At 41.5% G+C, this 22124-nt stretch overlaps 1 protein-coding gene across 1 annotated transcript in view; it reads right to left on the bottom strand.

Annotated features, from left to right (window-relative positions):
• Positions 1-22124, bottom strand: part of Emb (embigin) — a 46650-nt gene that overhangs the window by 14229 nt on the left and 10297 nt on the right. The window contains exons 2-4 of the mRNA XM_021180514.3: positions 21332-21421; positions 5704-5896; positions 5382-5467 (exon numbers count right to left, since the gene is read on the bottom strand). Coding sequence (XP_021036173.1) covers positions 5382-5467; positions 5704-5896; positions 21332-21421 — 369 coding nt within the window. The remainder of the gene's footprint in view (positions 1-5381; positions 5468-5703; positions 5897-21331; positions 21422-22124) is intronic.

The following is a 22124-nucleotide window of genomic DNA, read 5'->3' on the forward strand; positions in this document are numbered from 1 at the left end:
AGATGACTGAACCAGGGCCAGGCTCAATACATGCTATATTACCAAAATCTCATCATTAAATTTTTGCATTATCTGCTATGAGTATTTGTCTTCGCTTTCTGAAACAGGGTTTCTCTGTGTATATCTGTCTGTCTTAGAACTCACTCTGTAGACAAGGTTGGTCTTGAACTCAGAGATCCCACCTGCCTCTGGCTGCTGAGTGCTGGGGTTAAAGGTGTGCACTATCACTGCCTACCTTGTCATGAGATTTTTTTATGTTAATACATTTTACAGAAGTTTTTTTTTTCTCTTTTCTTCTTTCTTTCGCTCATACTACTTGACAGACCACTAAGAAACACCCATGCCAGCCTTTGTGGGTGGCACACAATTCTCAACATCTTAGCAGCTCTCCTGCCCTCCTGCTCGGACTGGCATCATAGGCACACAGGGTCACAGAAGATATTTTTTTTCCACACTCATCAGTACCATGTCACAGTAACACATCAGCTCCCCTCAGGACAGAAGCGGTATAAATTGTCCCAAGGTCTTATGTTCATGAGCTGGGCTTGACTCAAGCAGTTTTACAGCAAAAGTAAAATAAAATGGCAAAGAGAAAGAATAGTCTCACTCAACTTATGAGAGAGTGTGAAACTAGCTTTTTATCCATATTAACTTGTAGATAAAGACCATTCTCCCTCAGGAAAACCATAAGCAAGCCATGTAGACAATATTTACAAAAATGAACACAGTTACATAAGCCCAACAGACTTAATGAAATAACAACTATGAAATAAATTGTGTAATAGATGCCTTTAAAGTCTCCTCAAATAAAATTATTTCTCAAAGGAATTACCAATTATAAATTGATTTAAATTCCAGAGAACTGTTATTTTTAGCAAGGACTCTCCAGAAGAACCCAGGTTATTAATTTCATAAGTATCTGCAGGATATAGTGCATACTTACAAGTGACATTAATGTTAAGTGGGCATTAATGAGTTGAATTAAACTGCTTCAAGCAAATGTTTAAAGTAACAGGTTTTTGAAGCCCTAAGAGATAGGATTAAAACGTGGAATGGAGGTAAGCGTGGTGGTGCATGCCTGTCATCACTTGGGATGCTAAAGCAGGAAGATCAAATGGGAAACATCATTCTTGGGTTACAACATAACAAACTTGAGAGCAGTCTGGGCTTTATGAGACCTTGTCTCAAAAAGATAGATAGATAGACAGACAGACAGACAGACAGACAGGCAAACATCCTATGGCTGGGAAGTTAGAGGCCCTGGAGGGAACCTGTAATTGCCATACTAAACACACATGTTCTTGAACTGCCTTCTAAGTATCTACATCTAAATATGTACATTATCAATGCTGCTCTCAGCCTTTTCTTTTTTTTTTTTAAGATTTATTTATTTTATGTGAGTACACTGTTACTTTCTTCAGACACACCAGAAGAGGGCATCAGATCCAATTACAGATGGTTGTGAGCCATCACGTGGTTGCTGGGAATTGAACTGGGAACCTCTTGAAGAGCAGGCCGTGCTCTTAACCACTGAGCTATCTTTCCAGCCCAAAGTTTCTTTTTTAAAAGGCAAAGAATCTCATCACTGGCCAAAGGCCAAAAATAAGTGACCATGGTGTTACCAGCACTATATTATTTCTCTATCAGCTCCTCCATGGCTCTAGGAATACCCCCTATGGAAGGAGAATGGAAAGAATGTAAAAGCCAGAGAATGGGAAGGAATGCTATAACCTGCTACCTTCTAGCCATGACGATTGGTTCTCATAAAAATCACATAACTTCTGGGTTCCGCAGCAGACATGCTCAAGACTGGGCCCATCAACATGTCATCGGGGATGCGATACATAGATGATTATAGTGTACATTCACAGCATTATACTCTAGGGTCTTGGTTTTTATTGTTGTTTTTGTTTGTCTTTTTATTGCTGTTTTTGTTTGTTTGCTTTGTTGTTGTTCTCCCTTGCTAGGCTCCTTCTATCACCCCTCAAATTGTTTCTTCTGCTCTCATACTGTAAATATTCCACCCCCCTCTTGTTTTGCCCCATTTCTTCGGCTAGACCTCAGTTGGAGACAAAATTCAACGCTGTGATAAGAACCATAAAGGAACTACGAATACAGGGCAGATGCCTCAGCATGATAAAAACAATATATACAGGAAGCCTTTGTTATTCCAGAGCCTCTCATGATCCTAAATGGGAAAACTCAAAAGCATTCCACTAGAAATCAGGAATGAGACAAGGGTGACCACTCTCATTCGACAGTGAACTGGAAACCCTATCTAGAAAAACAAGAGAAAGAAATGAAGGAAATACAAGTTGAGCAGGGGCAGGGAGGAGACTTAAAAGACCCTGTACACTCCATTTAGTTCTGATCAATACCTTGAACAAAAGAGCAGACACAAAGATCAATAGAGAAAATGAGTAGCTTTTCATAGACCGATATCAAATCAACAAAACAATCTCACTCGCAATGACCTTAAACAACCAAGCAAAAACTAGAAGTAACCAAAGGTGGTAGAGGGCCTTTACACTGGAAACACAAAACCAAAAACAAACAAACAAACAAAAAACAACGGGAAGACACTGAGGGAGGAAACTGAAGAAAATCCTAGGCAATGAGAGACATCTGCGTGCTCATGGACCAGCAGAGTAGCTTCCTGACGGTGATGGTTTATATATGCTCGGCCCAGGGAGTGGCACTATCAGAAGGGGTGGCCCTGTTGAAGTAGGTGTGGCCCTGTTGAAGTAGGTGTGGCACTGTGGGTGTGGGCTTTAAGAACCTCAATCCTACCTGCCTGGAAACCAATATTCTGCTAGCAGCCCTCAGATGAAGATGTAGACCTCTCAGCTCCTCCTGTACCATGTCTGCCTGGACGCTGCCATGTTCCTGCCTTGATGATAATGGACTGAACCTCTGAACCTGTAAGCCAGTCCCAGTTAAATGTTGTCCTTTATGAGACTTGCCTTGGTCATGGTGTCGGTACACAGCAGTAAAACCCGAACTAGGACAATGACCAAAATAGTCTACAGACTCAACACAATCCTTACCATATTTTCAATGCCACTCTTCACAAAACTGGAAAAGACAACCTTAAAATACATAGTGGAAGAACCTATGGGTTTTGGGCATTGTTCATTGGAAGGAAAAAAGGGAAGGGGGAGGGGGAGGGAACAGGAAGGAAAAGAAAGGAAGAATGGATGAAAGAAATGAAAAAAGGAAGAGGAGGAGGAAAATATACCGTGACTATTGCTGCATAAGTTAAGTTGGACAACAGAGGCAAGAAGCTAAATAAAAAGCACACAGTGGAAGCCAAGTATGATGTTACTTTCTGTAACTAGAAAGACCACAAGGATATATTATAATTTCCAAGTTGAAATAATTAAAAGAATATGCAAGAAGTCTTGAGTGTGAGTACGTAGGGGACTTGGTGAGGGACATGGGAGTAGATGGTCACAGTGAGGAAGCGGACCATTCCGCTACAGATGAGCCCTGAGCACAGCATCCTTATGTTGTCAGAAGCTACTCAGACTCCAGAAGTGTCAGATCACTGGTAAATGAGTCTGACACAAAGGGCAAGCAATCACTATGCCAACAGACGCCATTCACCAAACACCTGCAAACGGTCGGTCACTAATCTACCACAAAATGTTGGAATTTTCATGAAAGCGGTTATCTAACTCAAATAATTAGTCTTTATTATGACACTGCGACCTTCTAATGTTTTGTTTAATGATGAGGCACATATTCTAATTGTTGGTTCCAATGAAGAAGAGTGGGATGTGTCATAGCTAGGTATCTATAAAAATTGTAAAAAGGAAGAAAATGCTACTGAATGCCATTTCAGTCACCAATGAACCAACATGGAGGAGGTGGAGGTGGAAGAGGAGGAGGAGGCGGAGGAGGAGGAGGCGGAGGAGGAGGAGGCGGAGGAGGAGGAGGAGGAGGAACAGCAGCAGCAGCAGCAGCAACATTCCCATCACCAGTGGAAGGGTGAATGGAGAAGAGATGAAAGAAAAGGAATCAAGAACTTCCATGAAAACTTTTACTTAACAGACTTTGATTCATTCTCCAAACCATGGGCCCTGACACAGAAAGGATTCTACTCAAGAGATGGGAACATTCACCCCAAATTATCTGCTCATCAGCAAATCTGCACTATCAAAACCAAAGCCAAAAGTGAGCAAACCACCAAGGGCATGCTTCCGACCAAAGACCTTCTCAACAAGAGCGCATTTTGTGAGTGGCTGGTAGGACAAGTTCAGTAAACAGACGGCATCAATAGCAATGTACTCAATGGGAGTGTCTTCTTTACTAACCAAACAATATATGAAGGTCCAAAAGGTTTATTAAATGTGATAAAATGTTTGGATGACTATAAAGTGTGGTTTAGACCATTGTTATAAAGGTCAACTAATGTTTAAAAACAAATTTAATTTGCAGAATAAAAAGCTACAAGTTAAATATAATAAACTATAAAATTAAAAAGGTTCTCTTTGGTTGGTTGTTTTGGTTTTTCAATACAGGGTTTCTCTGTTTAGCCCTGGCAGTCGAGAAACGAGCCCTGTAGACCAGGCTGGTCTCAAACTGAAGATCCACCTGCCTTGGCCTCCCGAGTGCTGGGATTAAAGGCGTGCACCACCACTGCCTGGTTATTAGAAAGACTTTTAAATTAAATTTAGCAGTGCCTAAGTGTGCTGTGTTTAAAACTCCACTAGCACATCCGCCTCTCCATTGCCAGTCCAGCCAATTTACCCACGGAAAGTGTGCCTTTTATGTTCCACTTGCCTACCAACACAGTGCCGTGACCTCCTGAGTATGGTTCAGAGGAGGAGAGTCTGACACACACCCAAGGTCTGTGGTGGACTACACTATGCAGGCTTAGAAAGAACACAGAGGGCGAAATTACCCAACACTGCACTTCACAAGTTGCATCTCTGTCGCTGGAAAACACATGACTGTGTTTTGAAATGCCCCTACTCAATGGCACAAAAAGGTACCACTGTGCATCACAGAGGGGTATGAGACTTTTATGGTCCTCTGAGTCATCAGAATGTAGGAACTCATCATCTAGATGACTGTTCTCAAAACCAGAAGATTAGGGGGCTAAATTAATAAATAATTTAAGGCACATAGTGGATTTATTAGAACCCTGGCAGCTGGCCCATGAACTAAATCTTATATTTTAAACTAAGAAATAAAAGAGAAAGATGGAAGAAAGAAAGGGGGGAGGGCGAGGTAAGACTATGTTCAAGAAACTCTGAACTCAAGGAAAAGCAAATGATTTTCTTTCCTCTGATCTACACTTATTACTATAGTAATTACATAAAAGCCTAGGGACATGAGAAATCGAAGAATGTAATGCTGAAGTTATAAATACTGACCGTTGATGTTAAAGGTCCCTCTTAGTTCCTTTTCTCCAAAGACACAAGAATATTTTCCCAGTTGTTTGCTATTAAAAACGATGAACCTAGAGATAATTAGAGTTATTATTACAAGCTTATTTCCCAGAATACTTAATAAAAAAATGAAGACAGCCGTCGATCAAAATTTTAAAACAGAAATAATTCTGTAAAATTAGAAATTCTGAAAATTAGAATATTAGCAGAACATTTAAATGATTGCAAAAGAAAAAAAATGCTTAGTGAATAGAAAAACGTGTAGTTAAACCGCTGTGGCTGGCGGTCTGTACACTTCTATACAAACCTGTACTGACTGGTTAAGGTGTTGCCCACTTTAGTTGTATTGAAGTCATCCGTAGTCTCAAGGAGGTCATCATCTTTCTTCCAAGTCACGTTCATCGAGTTCAAATCCTTAGTTGCTGTGTACATGCATTTGAGTTCCACACGAGAAGGCTTTTCCAAAATTACGTTCTCTTCTACTGATACATTGGACTTTTCTGCTCAACACACAAGAACAAGGACTTATGTTATGAACATTACATTTGTAGGCAAATTCACTACATGAACACACACACATATATACAGCTTATAGAAACAACATATATACAAACCATTTAAATACTTAACAGTGGTTTCCTATAGATACTTTTTTTTAAAAGAAGAGGTTTTTATTTATTTTATGCATACCAGTGAGTACACTGTAGCTGTCTTCAGACACACCACAAGAGGGCATCGGATCCCATTACAGATGGTTGTGAGCTACCATGCAGTTAGTTGCTGGGAATTGAACTCAGAACCTCTGAAAGAGTAACCACTGAGCCATCTTGCCAGCCCACAGCTACAGCTACTTAATGCTCTTCGTTCTAGCTCCCTTCCTTACTCTCCTTCATAAGCAAAGCTGAAGAAAAGTTTTCTTGCAACTTTAATAAAGGCACAAAAGCCTAAGGCTGTCATATCTGTCTCCTCTAATTCTCAATAGCTGAGTGACACAGAGGAAGGAGCTACTGAGAGGTATACTCCAAATGCCAGACCGCACACTGGCAGGATCAAACTGAAGCACAGACTTAACTCTGCCCAGTAAGCAGATAGTCTTGGCAGTTATGGCAAGATGTGCAGATTGAACTGTCATTCTCTGTCCTCATAAAATGACAGGGAACTGCTGACTCTCCTGGGGCTTTTGAATTTCCATAGAAAATTTAAGGTTTTTCTTTCCAGTTTCTTGAATAATTGCATTTGACTTTTGATGGGGATGGCACTGGACGATAGACTGGTTGTTTGTTAGGGCAGCCATTTTCACAATCTGCATCCTACTAAACCCCATGTGTAGGAAGTCTCCCTAGTTCCTGGCATCTTCTTGGATTTCTTTCTTCAGTGACTTCGAATTTTCATTGCATTAAAGTTGTTTGCTTCGTGGGTTGGATTTATTCTGAGATATTTTAAGGTCTTTATAAGCTAATGTTAATGATATTGTTTCCCCCAAGGTTTTTCTCGGTGTGTGTATTGTCATTATATAGAAAGACTGCTGCTCTCTTTGTTTGTTTTAATTCTGCATCCTGCTACATTGCTGAATGGGTTTATCAAGTGTCATTTTCTGGCAGTCTTTTTATGATCCTTTATGTGTAAGAATCACATCGTCTGCAAATAAGGATACTTTTGCCTTCTTCCTTTCCACCCTTTTGTATCTCTTATCTCTCTCACTTGACATCAATATGTACACAGAATCGCACATGCATGCATACACCACACACACACACACACACACACACATGCATAGACAACACTAACATCAAGGACTATGTTGAACATGTTCTTGTTTTATTCCTGATTTTGGTAGAAATGATTTTTCTTTGTTCTTCTCTGTTTAGGAGGATGCTGGTCCATGTGAGGAATAAGTTATCTCTTATAACTGGGTTGTTAAGCCAGTAAGGTCACCTAGACCCTCAAATGACATTCTATTGCCATTGTCCTTGGTTATGCTCCAGAACTTAACAATAAAAACCTATTGTGAAAGACATCATCTATTTGAATAGTGGGATGTTGGGCAGGAGGGGTTGCGACAAGGAAATCAAGCTGGGACTGACCTGGAAGCGTCACCCTAAGCTATTGGATAACTTTTATAGTGCTGAAGAGGCTATGAAAGCTATTGGAAGAGAGAAGAAATCAATCTAGCTGTGGGAGCTGCTAGCTAAAATTACAAGTGGCCTGACAAGATATATCAAGCAGTACAGCTGTGCACAGGTGTCATGGGCGTAACCATGACAAGATGTCAGGGCCACTCTTCAAAATGAAACCTTTACTTGGTGTCATTATCAGGTCCAAGAACCTGTGTGTGTCCAGACAGTTACTAGCTCAAGGTGAGAATCCACTGCTATTACTCTGCCAAGAAGACTCAGCATATCAGGTGGCTTCCTAAGAATTCTCATGATACTTACTCATGGTGACGCAAATGATAAATAGTCCACGTAGTCTCAGAGATTTAAAGATTTGGTCTCCAGTTGGTGGTGCTGTTTGGGCAGATGTAGCCTTGCTGGAGTAATTATGTCATCAAATGTGGGCTTTGAGAGTATGTCACTGTGCCCTAGGAATATAAACTTTATCCTGGATCCCATTCTAAATCTCCGTTTCCTGACTACAAAGAGGTGAGCAAATTCATTCCGACATATTGGAATGTTGTTCTATTATGGTGCTCTGCCTGACTGATCCAGAAACAATGGAGCCAGAGAACGGTGCAATGAAACCTCCCAGATCCGAGGCAAGATCACTCCTGCCTCCTTTACACTGTTACTCCAATATATTTATCACAGAAATAAAACTGTAATATACTAAGAATATGGCTATTCAAATATACATATATACTCCTCCTAAACTAGTCCAGAAGAATAATAAAATACAAAGCTTATTTTGTGTGAAAAGTATTTGAGTTACTGAAATCCTGATGCCCTAAAGTCCCCTCCTGGGAGGAAGGAACACTCATCGAAAGGGAATTCTTGCACCATGCCTGAGCCTATATGGCCATAAAATTATCACATGTCTCCTACAGGTGATTTACCCTTACAAAAGGTCATTTCCCCCTTCCCATAAATGTCCTTTCTCTCCCTCTCCTGCTATCAGAATGCTAACCACATAAATGTAGAGTAAATTGTGTTAAGCAAAATACCAAACCCAAGAATTTAAATACAAATTTAAGGCCACACAGCTTATTTGTGTGAGATTAAAAAAAAGGAAAGTCGATTTTACACAAGAGCAGAGTATCATAGTATCCTAGTTTGCTTTCTGACCAAAAGCAACTTAGAGGAAACAGCTTCACTTGGCTCATATTACTTTCAACATCAAGGGAAGCCAAGGAAGGACCCAGGCAATAACTGAGGCAAAGACCACGGAGGAATGCTACTGACTGGCTTGCAGCCTCTGGCTTGCTCAACTTGTTTTCATTTGAGATCTAGTACCACCTGCCCAGGGCCAACAACACCCATATCAATGGTGAATGCAGACAATGCCCCGCAGATATACCCACAGGCCAATTCAAAGGATGTCATTCCTCAACTGAGTTTTCCTCCTCTCTGGTGATTCTAGTTTGTGTCAAGTTGACCAAAAATTCAGTAGTGTTATTGGGCTCAGAGTAGAAGGCAAAGGGCAGTTAACAGGTATGGGATATGGTTGAATATTCCAATGCTCCCAAGGTCAGGATGGTAAGTACAGATGTAATTAACTGTGCACTTCAAAACAGCTAACGGATTTGGATGCCCCCAAAACATGATATGTTTGAAGTTGTGGATTTGTACATTGCTTGACTTCCCTGTGCTGTAGAAAAGGTCTCTCAAAAGGCTATATTGTATTGAGGACCATCTAGAGCAGTTGACTTTGGATGATTTGAACCTCAGGTATCCATCTGCATAGACAAAAGTTTTGCAAATCAAAAGTCTGTTTTCCTATTACTGGAAGTAGAGACAGAAAGGCCTTGTTAAACTGCAATCAACAAAATCTATTGAGAAATTCTACAAGGTAAAGAATCTGGTTCTTTCTTGCAGATGACGTAAAAATGGGGGAAGCAATGTTCCAGAAATGCTGAGATGACAAATACCTTAAAAACATGAATAAAATGCCTTAAAAAAAAAAGCAGAAAAAAGCTAAATATTGTGTGAGTTCCAGAACACCCAGCCAGTGCTACACAGAGAAACTATGTCATGAAAACAAATAAGCAATAGCAACCAACCAACAGGAAAAAATGCTAAATATTGTATTTTGGGATATAATAACTTCGGTACTTGAGAATTAAAACAATATAGAAAACCTAGGAAGCTGCTACCCAAATATTAGAACAATGATAGTTGCTCTAAAGAAGTATGGGAGGTGCTGCACTTAGGAGAGGGTACTCTAATATATAAACTCATTTCCCAAGACCTCTATTAGTTCATTTGTAAGGATTGCGGAGGCAAAATATAAGAACTGAGGTGAGTGCATGCCTCATGACATTTAAGTACACCTAAAACTTCACAAAGTGCTTTCTTAAGCAGTACAGGCCCAGCGTTTGCAAAGGAAGTTAGTATAGCTAGCTAGTGAGCCACTCTGTGAGAAGGAACTGCTTTTTAACTGCAAATTTGCTGAACAGAACTTCCATCCCACCCTGGCACTGAAAGACCTTAACAGCAGTCAAATTATATGGAAAGAAACTGAGGAAAACTGAAGGACTTACCTGCATTTCTGAGAGCTGAGAGCCACCTACATACCAGAAGGCTATTTCAGGGTCAACTATATTTAGTCTTGAGATTATTTTTTCTACATATTTTTGTCACATTTAGCCCTAGGTACTCTTAAAACTGAGTTCTCCTGGTAAAAATTAAATTCAAAACTTAGCTATTCTGTCTGATTGTTTTTTCCTATATTCCCAATTTCAATACCCAATATACCACACAAAATATCCTTTCATACACTAGAAAATAGCTTAGTGTCCGCAAGATAGCTCAGCAAATCAGCGGGCTTAGCACCAAGCACGACATCCCAAGTTCTACCCCCAGAACACACATGGTAGAAGGGATGGAGACTCCCACAAATTGTCCTCTGACCTCCACACATGCACACCACAGTATGTGCACAAATGTACACTCTGAATTAATTAATGTTTAAAGAAGTTTGATAGCCAAACTGATTAATGTTACTTTTCAAAGCTCTCATTTTTTTTATGTGCGATTGTGTCACCTGCATGTCTGTATGTATTCTGTGTATGTGTCTGGTAGTCACTGAAGCCAGAAGAGTGTGTTGGGTCCCCTGGAACTGGAGTTACAGAAGGCTGTAAGCTGCCATTAGGGTGCTTGGAACCAAACCAATCAGGGGCCTCACAAAGACCAGCAGCTGTTCTTAACTGCTGAGCCATTTCTCAGTCCCCCAAAAGTTCTCATTTAATCTATCTGTTGGCTACAACACATCAGATATTGCCAAGGTCTTTTATTCTCTGAAATCCCCTCTACTTTTCCTTCACTCCCAGTAAACCTCCCAATCTGCCAGGTGCACTAATCCTTTGCTCCTTCAGTATTCCTGCTTTGGGGGACTTGCTTTCTGGTCTCTTTCCTTTTCCTCTCAGTTTGGCCCTCCTGTGTTGAATCCAATGAGTAACCTCTAATACCCTTAAAACACTATTTGAAAAGCAAGAGTTCCACTCAAAACATCACTCTTGACCACTGACCCACATGTTCTCTGAGTATCTAAACTGCATATCTGAAGGAACTTCAGACCAAGTCTGTCTAGGTTGATCCAATAGCTTCCCCTTCCCTTGGGCACTAACTCAAAGGCAGTAGGAGTCTTAATTCTCCCTCTGAAATGGCTACCGAATCTGCCTCAGTTTCTCCAACCTTCTTTCCCTCAGGCCTTCACTATCTTTCACCAGAGCCGGGAGGACATGATTGCCTCGATTCTCTTGAGTTACTCTTCTTCCATTTAAAATGAACACCTGGGGGCTGGCGAGATGGCTCAGTGGGTAAGAGCACCCGACTGCTCTTCCGAAGGTCCAGAGTTCAAATCCCAGCAACCACATGGTGGCTCACAACCATCCGTAACGAGATCTGGCACCCTCTTCTGGAGTGTCTGAAGACAGCTACAGTGTACTTATATATAATAAATAAATAAATCTTAAAAAAAAAGAATAATAAAAATAAATAAATAAATAAATAAAAATAAAATGAACACCTGTAGCTGTATCCAAGCTGCACCTTTAACATCAGACCTTAGATTGTCTAGCTGCTCCGGTGTGCTGGTCAGCTAGGATCATGAACCTGAACCTGATAGAATAGTGATCGCTGGGAGACAAACGAGTTTGTCAGAAGTTTCTGAGATGTTTCACTGCTACAACGGGAGCTACCTTGAGTATGCATGATTCTATGGGTTGGGGTGCAAGGCTGAATAAAGAGAAAGCAAACTGAGCCCAACATCCACGTCCACTTTCTGACTACGGGTGCAATGTGAACAGCTGCGTCAGCCTCCCACTGACTCGCCCTCTCAAACCATGAGCCAAAATAAACTCTTCCTCAAGTTGCTTTTGTTGGGCATTTTGTTACAGCAGACAAACAAAAACAAAAACAAAACAAAACAAAAAAACAATTAACTTAATTTTTCTTTGTGTAGCAAAGGATCTTTGTAATGTTATTGTTTTGATTTTTGTTTAATGGTTAGTGGGTGTGTGCAGGGTGTGTGGGTGTGTGCATGTTCTGGTGGAGATCCAGTCCAGGTCCTTGTATATCTTAGGCTGTTAGGCAAAGGTTGTACCATCAACTATATCCTGAGCACCGCCCTGGTTCCCCCAGTTTCCTTGCCTCGTGCTGTTATACATCGAAATGGGCTGATACAAAGGAAGTCTATAGAAAGCACTAATGCTCTGCAGAGCAGGGCTCAGTAAGCACCGTCTTGCCATCTAAGTGTGGAAAGTGATAAGAGCTCACCGGCAGTGTTAGGACTTGCATGCTGACTGCCTGGTCTGCATCATTTCATCTTCACAGCAGTGTTTATGAGGTAAGCAGCCACCGTACTTCACAGATCAGGTAGAGAGGAGACTCTCACACAAGGTGAGTAAGATACAGGCGACACTGAACTTCAGCTGTGAGTGTGGCTAAGCCCAGATTCTCCCCTCACCAACAACACATGCACACTCTGAAAGATCCAAAGTTCTTATGGAAATATCATCGACATCTTCACCACCTAACTTTTCAAACTCAAGGCTTCAAGTGAAGTAACAGAAGTCAAAGGAATCTTAAAGGTACAGCTGCTTACCACAGGGAGCGAAACGATAGCTGTCAGATGAACACGTTTAAAACACTCACATTCTCAACTAAATGCTCTCCCATGGTGCAAACCAGAGCATAGCCTTTCTCCTCCACAGCCTTTCCTAGGCCACCTATTATTTCACTGCTTTTCATGTCATTTCTGCAGCTTCCTTTACTTCCTGTCACGGAATCACAGCATCAAAACTACACAGAAAATTCTACCCCTCCCTTGAAAATCTTTTGTGGTTAACCAAGAAATTAACTGTGAGCTCAAGAAACAACATTTCAAGTTCCCTAATATTGCACAAGAGGAGCGGACACATCTCTGCCATCTTGTTGCAAAACACCCATGACTTCTACAGCTCTAAGAATGTAGAAATGTACTCGGTTTCTGAGATAGATTAAAAATTCCAGAACTTTGGAAGCTGAGACAGGAGGATCACACTTTTAAGACCACCCTAGAGTACATGCCAAAAATTTATCTTTAAAAAGAATTATAAAATAAAAATAAAGACACAGCTCTTAATCCAATATAATATTTATAGCTGCCTGAATAGTCTCTTGTATACATAAGATCTTGGTAGAAAGGATTGGCAGCTTGCCATCTTAAGAGGAGTGGTAGGGATATCAACTCTGACCATTTGGAACCCTGCAACAATATAACTGGAAATTTCTATATAGTGTTTTCAAATATGCTTTAAAAGTCCAATGAATGGAGGCATTCCCTCCGGGAGGGAGTAAGGCAGCTCATAAGACTTCAGAAGCCACCAAAACTTAGAAAGTTCTAGAAACTCAGAAAGTGAGAGAAGCTTCACAGCCCTGTCCCCTGTGGGAAACCACATGTGCCGTTGCAGAAGTGGCAGCTGGCTACTGCTGGCCACCACGCATACATAGGCAGTAAAGTTTTTTTTGCCAAGATGAGGTTTTGAGAATTAACCAAAATTAACCAATCAGATGAGAGACAAGTTAACCAATCAGATGAGAGACAAGTTAACCAATCAGATGTAGGCATGCAAATGAGGTCATAAGCATAACCCAAGCACAACCAATCTAGGTGTAAGACACGCCTCTCCTAGGCCTATATAAGCAGCACCAGTTCTGGGCTTGGGGTCTCTTCGCCTCTACAATCAAGCTCTCCCAATAAACATGTGCAGAAAGATCCTGTTGCAGCATCGTTCTTGCTGGCAAGCCAGGGCACACAAGAGTCCCCAAAGTTACAAATGTGGTAAGTACAGCTAGGTATGTGTGCTAGGTACGTACGGCTATCTATGTTGAGGTATTTTTGTAATTTTTTGTAAGCATGGGAGAGAGCTCCAGGAATGGTCACCCACATTGAGGTGAGCTTTAGGAGTGACACAGTTGCCTTGGAGACAGTCACATATAAGGAAATCTCACCCATGCTCCTGCACCTAACCCCACAAAAACATGCTGATTTACCAAGCCAGACTTAGGCAGAACCGTCTTTTAAACGACTATGGTGTCCTGCCTAAGGAAAATGAAACTTTTTTACTCCCCTCTCCCTCTCAATCCCCTCTCCCTCTCCCTCTGCCTCTCCCTCTCAAGAAAAGTCATATATCATGGAAAGTCACCATGCACTATGATGTATATAACTAAAAAGATAGAGTGACTCATTGAAAATAAATAGAAGATAAGGACCCTCAATACCCCGACCTACTTTTCACTACATAAATCAGTGAGGTCTATGCTATCTCCTATATTCTGAATAAAATAGCCAGAAATCTTACAGAAAGTCTGAAGGCCACACTAGCACACAGCCAATACCTCATTTAGTAAAGGGAAGCCATCAGTCCTACACTCAGCATTCTCCTGACTTATGATGGGGGGAGCCCTCGGGAGGCAGAGGTAGACAGATCTCTGAGCTTGAGGCCGGCCTGGTCTACACAGTGAGTTCCAGGACAGCCAGGGCAACACAGAGAAACCCTGTCTTGAAAACAAACAAACAAAAAAAAAAGCAAAAGAACAAAACAAAAAAAGAAAACAGCAACATTATACTTTTGAGTTATAACTGTATCTTTCTCCCAAATTAAGTCATACATTGAAGACTGATAGTCGTTACCTATGGAATCCAGTTATTTATTAGACTCAATAACATAAGAATAATCCATGTGTTATTCAACCTTCTATTGCTAATCATCAACTTCAGGAGGAAAGCTCACTCTGCTTCACACATCCACAAGATGAGGCAGCAGAGAGGCAAGAGTCTAGTGTCCCTTCCAAAGAAACATCCCCAGTTATATCCCCTGACACCCTGATAAAATCTCCTTCTTTAAAAGGTTCTGTCCTTCCCAGCTAAGGGAACATGCCAGCAGCTTAGAGTCTTTTACGAGATCAAAACCTTCCCTCTGGAAACCTTCACAACCCATACGCCTTGTGATTAAATCCAGTTTATTTGTACATGGACATCTTCAAAACAAAAAGGGAAACACAAATCGGTAAGGATGGCTTCTACACAGTGACGGCAAAGCCAGCTTTACCAAAATAATTCATATAGGCTAGGCTAGGCGAGGTATTCCGGAAGTCACGAGGCACTAGTAAGAGGAATGATTGATAAGTCAAGGTTGTCTTGAGCTTGCTGGGAAAGAGGAGGGAGAAGTCAGTTTCACAGTTGACACTCTCGGTCCAGCGAGGAAGACTGCAGAGGGGAGAGGAGCTGTGGCAAGCTTTCTGGAAGAGAAAGCATGACAGGGAGAAGAAGATTTGTAACCTAACAACAGGCAACCCTCCAGAGTTCAGAACAGCACACCCTGCTCCTACCCTCAGGGTACCTAGGCCAGTCCCACTATTTCTCTTGAAACTGAAGTATCATTGTATAATCCTCTATCACTTCATTTAAGAACCTCGATACCACTAACTCATCTCCACCTGAGATGGGACATTTCGGTATGCATATGCACACTGTCTTAGATTGCTCCCTACTGCGGTGATAAACACTCAGACCAAGTGCAGGATTAGGGAAAAGATGCTGCCATGTTCCTGCCTTGATGATAATGAACTGAACCTCTGAACCTGTAAGCCAGGCCCAGTTAAATGTTGTCCTTTATGAGACTTGCCTTCGTCATGGTGTCAGTTCACAGCAGTAAAACCCGAACTAGGACAATGACTAAAATAGTCTACAGACTCAACACAATCCTTACCATATTTCCAATGCCACTCTTCACAAAATCTTTAAGTGAAGGGTAAAAGCTATAAAGGCAATGGGTGAATAAAACTGGACTACAAAAGTTACTGGGTAGAGGTAGAGCCTAAATCTGTAAAGTATTTGCCGTGGTGCAAGTATGAAGGCCTGACCTCAAAGTCCTACCACCCACCTAGTAAGACATGCTGGTAAATCCCCAAGGCTCTTCCAGTGGACCCCAGTTCATTTCCAGCAGCCACATAGTGTCTGAATTGTCTGCAACTCTTCTTCCATGGAATCCAGTGCCCTCTTCTGGCCTCCACAGACACCGGGCATGCAGGTATTGTACGGACTGACATGCAGGCCAACAACTACATGTGTATGAAGCCAGCTAACTTCAACCTCTGGCTTCCACATGCAAGTGTGCACGCGTACACATGCACACAAATTATGCAATGAGCAGAAATATTTTAACTTTTATAAAAACCATACCCAAAAGGAATATGTGCTTTAGTCCTACCTCATTTCTACCAATTTTTTTTTCAAAACAAATAGGAAATCAGTAAAAGGTATTAATAAACAAATATACGTGGGCATGAAGAGAAGCATGTTTAAATTCAAAATGCCAATTTAAACAGTGCTTCAGCTTTTACGCTCACAAAGGACACACAGTTCAGGGAATCTGATAGGATCTCGTATTAGTGAAGACAGAGAGAAACTAGCCGAAACGTGGGTGTGAGAAAGGACAAACTGTGCAGATAGCCAGCAAGATAATTCCACAGTACCTAAAAAAAGTTCACCTCATTTCTAACTCAGTAGTTCTCCTTCACAGTATTCTTCGGGTAACGCATTCAAAGCTACACCCATGGAGTTATCTAGAGGGTGTTCACTGTTACATAATTTAGAACAGAAAGATGTGTGCGAGCAAGCTCATCAAGAGAAATACCCTAGCCAACCTATCCATTTACACTGTTCAAAACAAGGGAAGAGACAAGCTAGCAGTGTATATGTATTGAGCCTAGAGCACCAAGAACTAGTGTTGAAAGACATGAAACATGGTTCTCTCAGTTCCTCTTTCATGTCTCCACGGGGTGTTCCTGCAGCATGGGGCTGCAATGGCTGTGGAGTGTATTAAGAGGTGCTTTGGAGCTCATTGACATCTTATGTTCACATCCCTAGCAATCACTGCACAGCCAGGGAGGGGGTGCAGGCTTCCCACTGTGCTCTTCATTGCCTTCCTGGGGGAGAGGCACCCGCTAGGGTTCCTTTCTGTGCTATTTCACAGCTTGGTGGAGCCTCAATCATGCAACTATTATAAATTTGTGCCCCAAGCCTCTCTGAGGTCTATAAATAATCTGGGGGTTTTGGGAGAGGGCTTTGGAGGACTTCTTTGCATTTTATTCTTTGTAATTGACAGCAATAGGAGCCCAGCGCTTTTAACACTCTACGGAGCTAAAGTGAAGAAGACAACTTATCCTCCTTTTGGGCTGTCAGCCTTCCCCTTAGGTCAAGCCTTCCACTGTGTGTCCACCCAGGCAGGATCAGCTTTCTGGGGCTTCTAATTTCTGCTCCTACCTTGCGTGTAGTCACACAGCTGTGTACCTGCATGACTCTAAAAAACGAAAACATCATGGCCTGAACCCAAGAATACATCCCCAACTCAGAAGGCAGAGGCAGGCAGATCTGAGTTCGAGGCCACCCTGGTCTATAGAGCAAGTTCCAGGACAGCCAGGGCTACACAAAGAAACCCTGTCTGAAAAAAAACAAAAACAAAACAAAACAAACACCAAAAAGAGGCAGGACTTAATCTGTGGTCCTCAGATCACTAGAAACCCTACAATGGGATTAAGTAGCTCTTGACAAAACTCTGCCTTCTTATGAGCAGTCAAGCAGCCAGCCTGTTAGAACACAGCTCTCCCTACCTCCAGATTCAAGACACAGAGATGCTTCCTCCTGCAGGCATGCTTCCCATGGAAGATGCATTTTCCATGGACACTGACTAGAGACTGGAAGTTATCCAGGCTTCCAAAACTTTGAGTAAAGCAACCCCCTCTTCAGGACTAGGCTGCTTCTGGTACCCACTCCACTGTAGTAACAAGAAACTAGGACACAGAGCTCCCTCTGGTACTTGCAGCACAAAGACAAATTTATCTGCATGAACATACAGCCTTTATCGTCAACATATAGGCCTAAGATGCCATTCCACATCCTTCAATGCCCCAAACAGACGTCCACATGCAAGACTCCCTAGTCAACAATGCTAATATCTCTGCTACCGAGAACCCAAATGCAGGGCAGGTGCCACGTCTGTCCTGCTGGTGCTTCTGCTTCCGTCCTGTCTGGTGCTCTCTCTAGTGGACTGTGTCCTGTTTCCTCTGTCACTCCTTGTGAATGTCAGTGCTCACTCACATTTTTCTTCTTTGTGCGTGACCAGTTTTTATGTCATACTTGACGACTCGATCCTAAAAGTATCACTAACTGCTTCAGGCCACTGAAGCATACTAGGATCTTTCTTCCCTGAGGCAAGCAGTCCAGGAGAGCAGCTGCACAGGAACACACACACACACACACACACACACACACACACACACAGACAGACAGTCCATCTGCTCAAGCTCCTGACCCTGCAACCTGAGAGGTCCCGCCTGCCTGTGGCTAGGCAACAGGGCTGCATTTCATCATCTCCAGCGACATTACCAAACCTTAACACAGCTAAATTAGCATACAAGCACCCCCAGCTTCTGCTGCAGCTCTGTTTCCTCCTTCCTCCCTGGGGAACTTGCCAGGTCAGCTGCCCACACCTCGGCTGGTAAACACAATATGGGTTGGGTCAGCAATGTAAACGCACACCTCTGCATCACCAGGCAGATCAAGAAAGCAGCCAGCTGATGTTTTGATTTTCATCTCGTTGTTTAAACTTACAACACTGACATGCTAAAAACACAGTACAAGGTACAGAAAAGAAAACCCTGGAAGTAACCATATAGAAACATTCTGATTACAGTAATATAAGTAATGACTGCCAAATAGTCCATTATCAAAAGATTACTTTAAAAACCCCAGTGATAGCAGAGAGAGGAAAGATATTTTTTCCCTCTTTAGTAACATCAATTCCACTTCCACAAACCCATTATTCAGGAAATACTGTCTCTACACTTGACGGAGTTAACGCATTTAATATGACTTTCTTTTCATAGATTTTTTAATATATCACTCCAAAGCTACTCTCTCATTCACCTTAATAACAAGCACAGTTGTTTTAGTGATACTGCTAAAAGAAATGAATACTTTGGCCTTAAGAAGTTATTTGGCCCAGCACAGACCCTGGCGCCAGACTGCCTGGGTTCAAAAGCCAGTCCCACTTGGGATTGGTCAGATCCCTCAATCGTTTTGTGTCTCTGTTTTCATCTACATACTGAAATAACAGCAGTGCTCACCTCAAAGAATTGCTATGAAGGCTAAATCCTATTAAGAGAAAAGAAAAGAAAAAAAAAAAAGACCTGTGGCACACAGTCAACACCATGACTTTCTCAAGCAAATAAAAAAGGATCTTATGTTTAAAAAAAAAAAGTAATCATGCTGTTGTTGTTCCGTCTTTAAACCAAAGGCCATGTTTGTTCGTTCTCCCCGGCACCGGGTCCACATCTTTCCCTTTCTCATTAAGTAAATTGATGGAGTGCAGCCAAAGTTGGCATTCTGACCCAGGATTTGTAACTAAGGTATTATGCTTGACTCTCTCTGCAAAAACAAAAAAACAAACAAACAAAAAAAACCATTAAGCCAATAGAAATATCAATTTCCAAAATGGCCAGAGGAGAAAAGAAAGCAGAGTCACAGCAAGAGGGAGATGCCATGAGGCATACTACCTACAAACAAGGGTGATGCTGAAATCATTATTGGCAAAATGTATCCTCCGTGGAAAATACAAACTCCAGTCCTTAGGCCCACAGCCTCTAATAACAGCACTACGGAGATGTGGTGAGTGGGGTTTCAGATCAACCATTTTTCATGAGACAGTTCTTTTAACATATATATATATTTTTAAAGATTTACTTATTTATTATATGTAAGTACACTGTAGCCATCTTCAGACACTCCAGAAGAGGGAGTCAGATCTCATTGCAGATGGTCGTGAGCCACCATGTGGTTGCCGGGATTTGAACTCAGGACCTTCGGAAGAGCAGTCAGTGCTCTTAACCGCTGAGCCATCTCTCCAGCCCGAGATGGTTCTTTTAAAAGTGTACTGGAAGTAAGATAACGCCTATGGTTCAAACTTAAATTCCATGTACCAACAAATGTAGCTCCCAACATGAGAGCAATGCGCCCACATAAAATACACCTACAGCTCAAAGACTCAAGTGTGCCAAAATTAATGTCAGATCTTTGCTTTTCTCAAGTAAACATTAATTCAGACCTTTAAAAAAGACTTTACTTCATAAGAACTGTTGCAACAGAAGAAAAGCTCCCAACTCGAAATCTTCAAGTGTCTCCATAGCAAACAAGGCTTTCTTTTATGGAGAAGACAGGAAGACTAGCCAGATCTTTAAGAGAGAAGATGGACAAACAGCTAAGTACACAGAAGTCATGATCAGGCCTGGGTGCCAGTCCTTAAGATGCTCAGACGGGAACCAAGTGAAGTGTGCAGGGGGAACCCAAGCGACATGCACAAACCAAGGCAATAAATAAACAACGGACAGCTGTCAACAACTGTGCTTTCAGTAAGAGCAGGGATCTGGTTTTGGTTGTACGATTAGAATAAAGAGTAGCTAAGAGCTAAGCCTTCTGCAGGTTATGCAAATACCTCGCACAGTTTAAGTTAATAAATAAGGTATTTCGTATTGTAGCCTTGAGCATAAATCCTTGATTTCCAGGCACCAGGTTGTTTTGAGTGACACTTGTGTTCTGAAAGCCACTCTGCAAGACTGGCCAAAGATCTCTCCCCTGTATCCCTCTCAAATAAGTGGTTCATCTCACAGAGGCCCCACGTGTGTGCGCAAACACACACACACACACACACACACACACACACACACACAAAATGAACAAAAACAACATAGGAATACAGATTTAACTTTTACAAGAATCCCAAACATTGTAATACAAACATCTGCAAATAACAAAGAGCTGCACAAAATTTCCAACAATGTCTATCGGAAAAAACAAACAAACAAACAAACACACACAAAACAAAAAACTCATCACACACTGGCAATGGCTTGGAAAATCTGCCCCACACCCTGTTTGTCTAGTCACATGAAACAAAGACTAGAGAAACAGCTCAGAAGACTGGGGAAATAGGCAAAAACTGTATGACATTTTAAAAAAGTAAAATACTAGTCCCTAATGTAATAAAACAGGTTGAAGGAGTTTAGAGTCTAATTTTGCTATTGTAATGTCTATTAACCGGTACAGACTGCTCTTACTAATTTAAAAATTCTACAATCATTTGTCATATTGAAAACCCAAGCTGGGAAAAACCAAAGCCATGACTTATTTTTAAAACCTTTTCAAACTTATTTTGTCATTTTGAGACATGACCCACTTACCCGTCACTGAGATATTACAGCTCTTTAAGGAAAGGTTTGAGTATTTCGCCATCATTTCTTCTCGAACAGGTAGACTTGTAAAAGTTGGATCTGTAAGACAAATTACGTGTGGTTACATTTTAGATATCCTCGCCAAGACTTGGTGACTATTTGAAAAACAGCTTAGTGGGTAAAGGTGCTTGCTGCCTAGCCTAATGACCAGAGTTTGGGGGGGTGTGTGTTTGTATTGTGTATTGTGTTAGGGTGTATATGAGTGTTGTGTTAGGGTATGTATGTGTGTGTATGTATGTGTGTATATATACATATATGTATATATATGTGTGTGTGTGTGTATATATATATGTATATATATATATACACATACACATATATAGCATATATATATATATATATATATATATATATAGAGAGAGAGAGAGAGAGAGAGAGAGAGAGAGAGAGAGACCATATATAACAAACACACACATATGATAAGGGGTCTGGTCAACATTCTTTCCTAATAAAAATTATTCATTCCCATTTTTTGGGCACAGCACATACTGGGTAAGTTCAAGGCAGAGGCCATAAACTACTCAGTGCTCCTTAGGAAGTTAAAAATGAGTAGGAAAGCAAGTCATGTGGCAGCCACCTGACCTTGAAGGTTGCCAAGCATCTACCCCCTCATTTGGAAGCCTTCCTTTCCTGGCCTGGCTGAACACTGAGATGTCTCGCATGTCATCGCATGCCCTATCTCTGAAACAAGAAGGGAGACCTTTCCAGAGGGGCAAACCTTACTCAGTCTGATGACAGTTAT

The sequence above is a fragment of the Mus caroli genome, unplaced genomic scaffold (genome assembly GCF_978045245.1).
Source record: "Mus caroli unplaced genomic scaffold, Mus_caroli_1 scaffold_15, whole genome shotgun sequence".
In the NCBI taxonomy this organism is placed as follows: domain Eukaryota; kingdom Metazoa; phylum Chordata; class Mammalia; order Rodentia; family Muridae; genus Mus; species Mus caroli.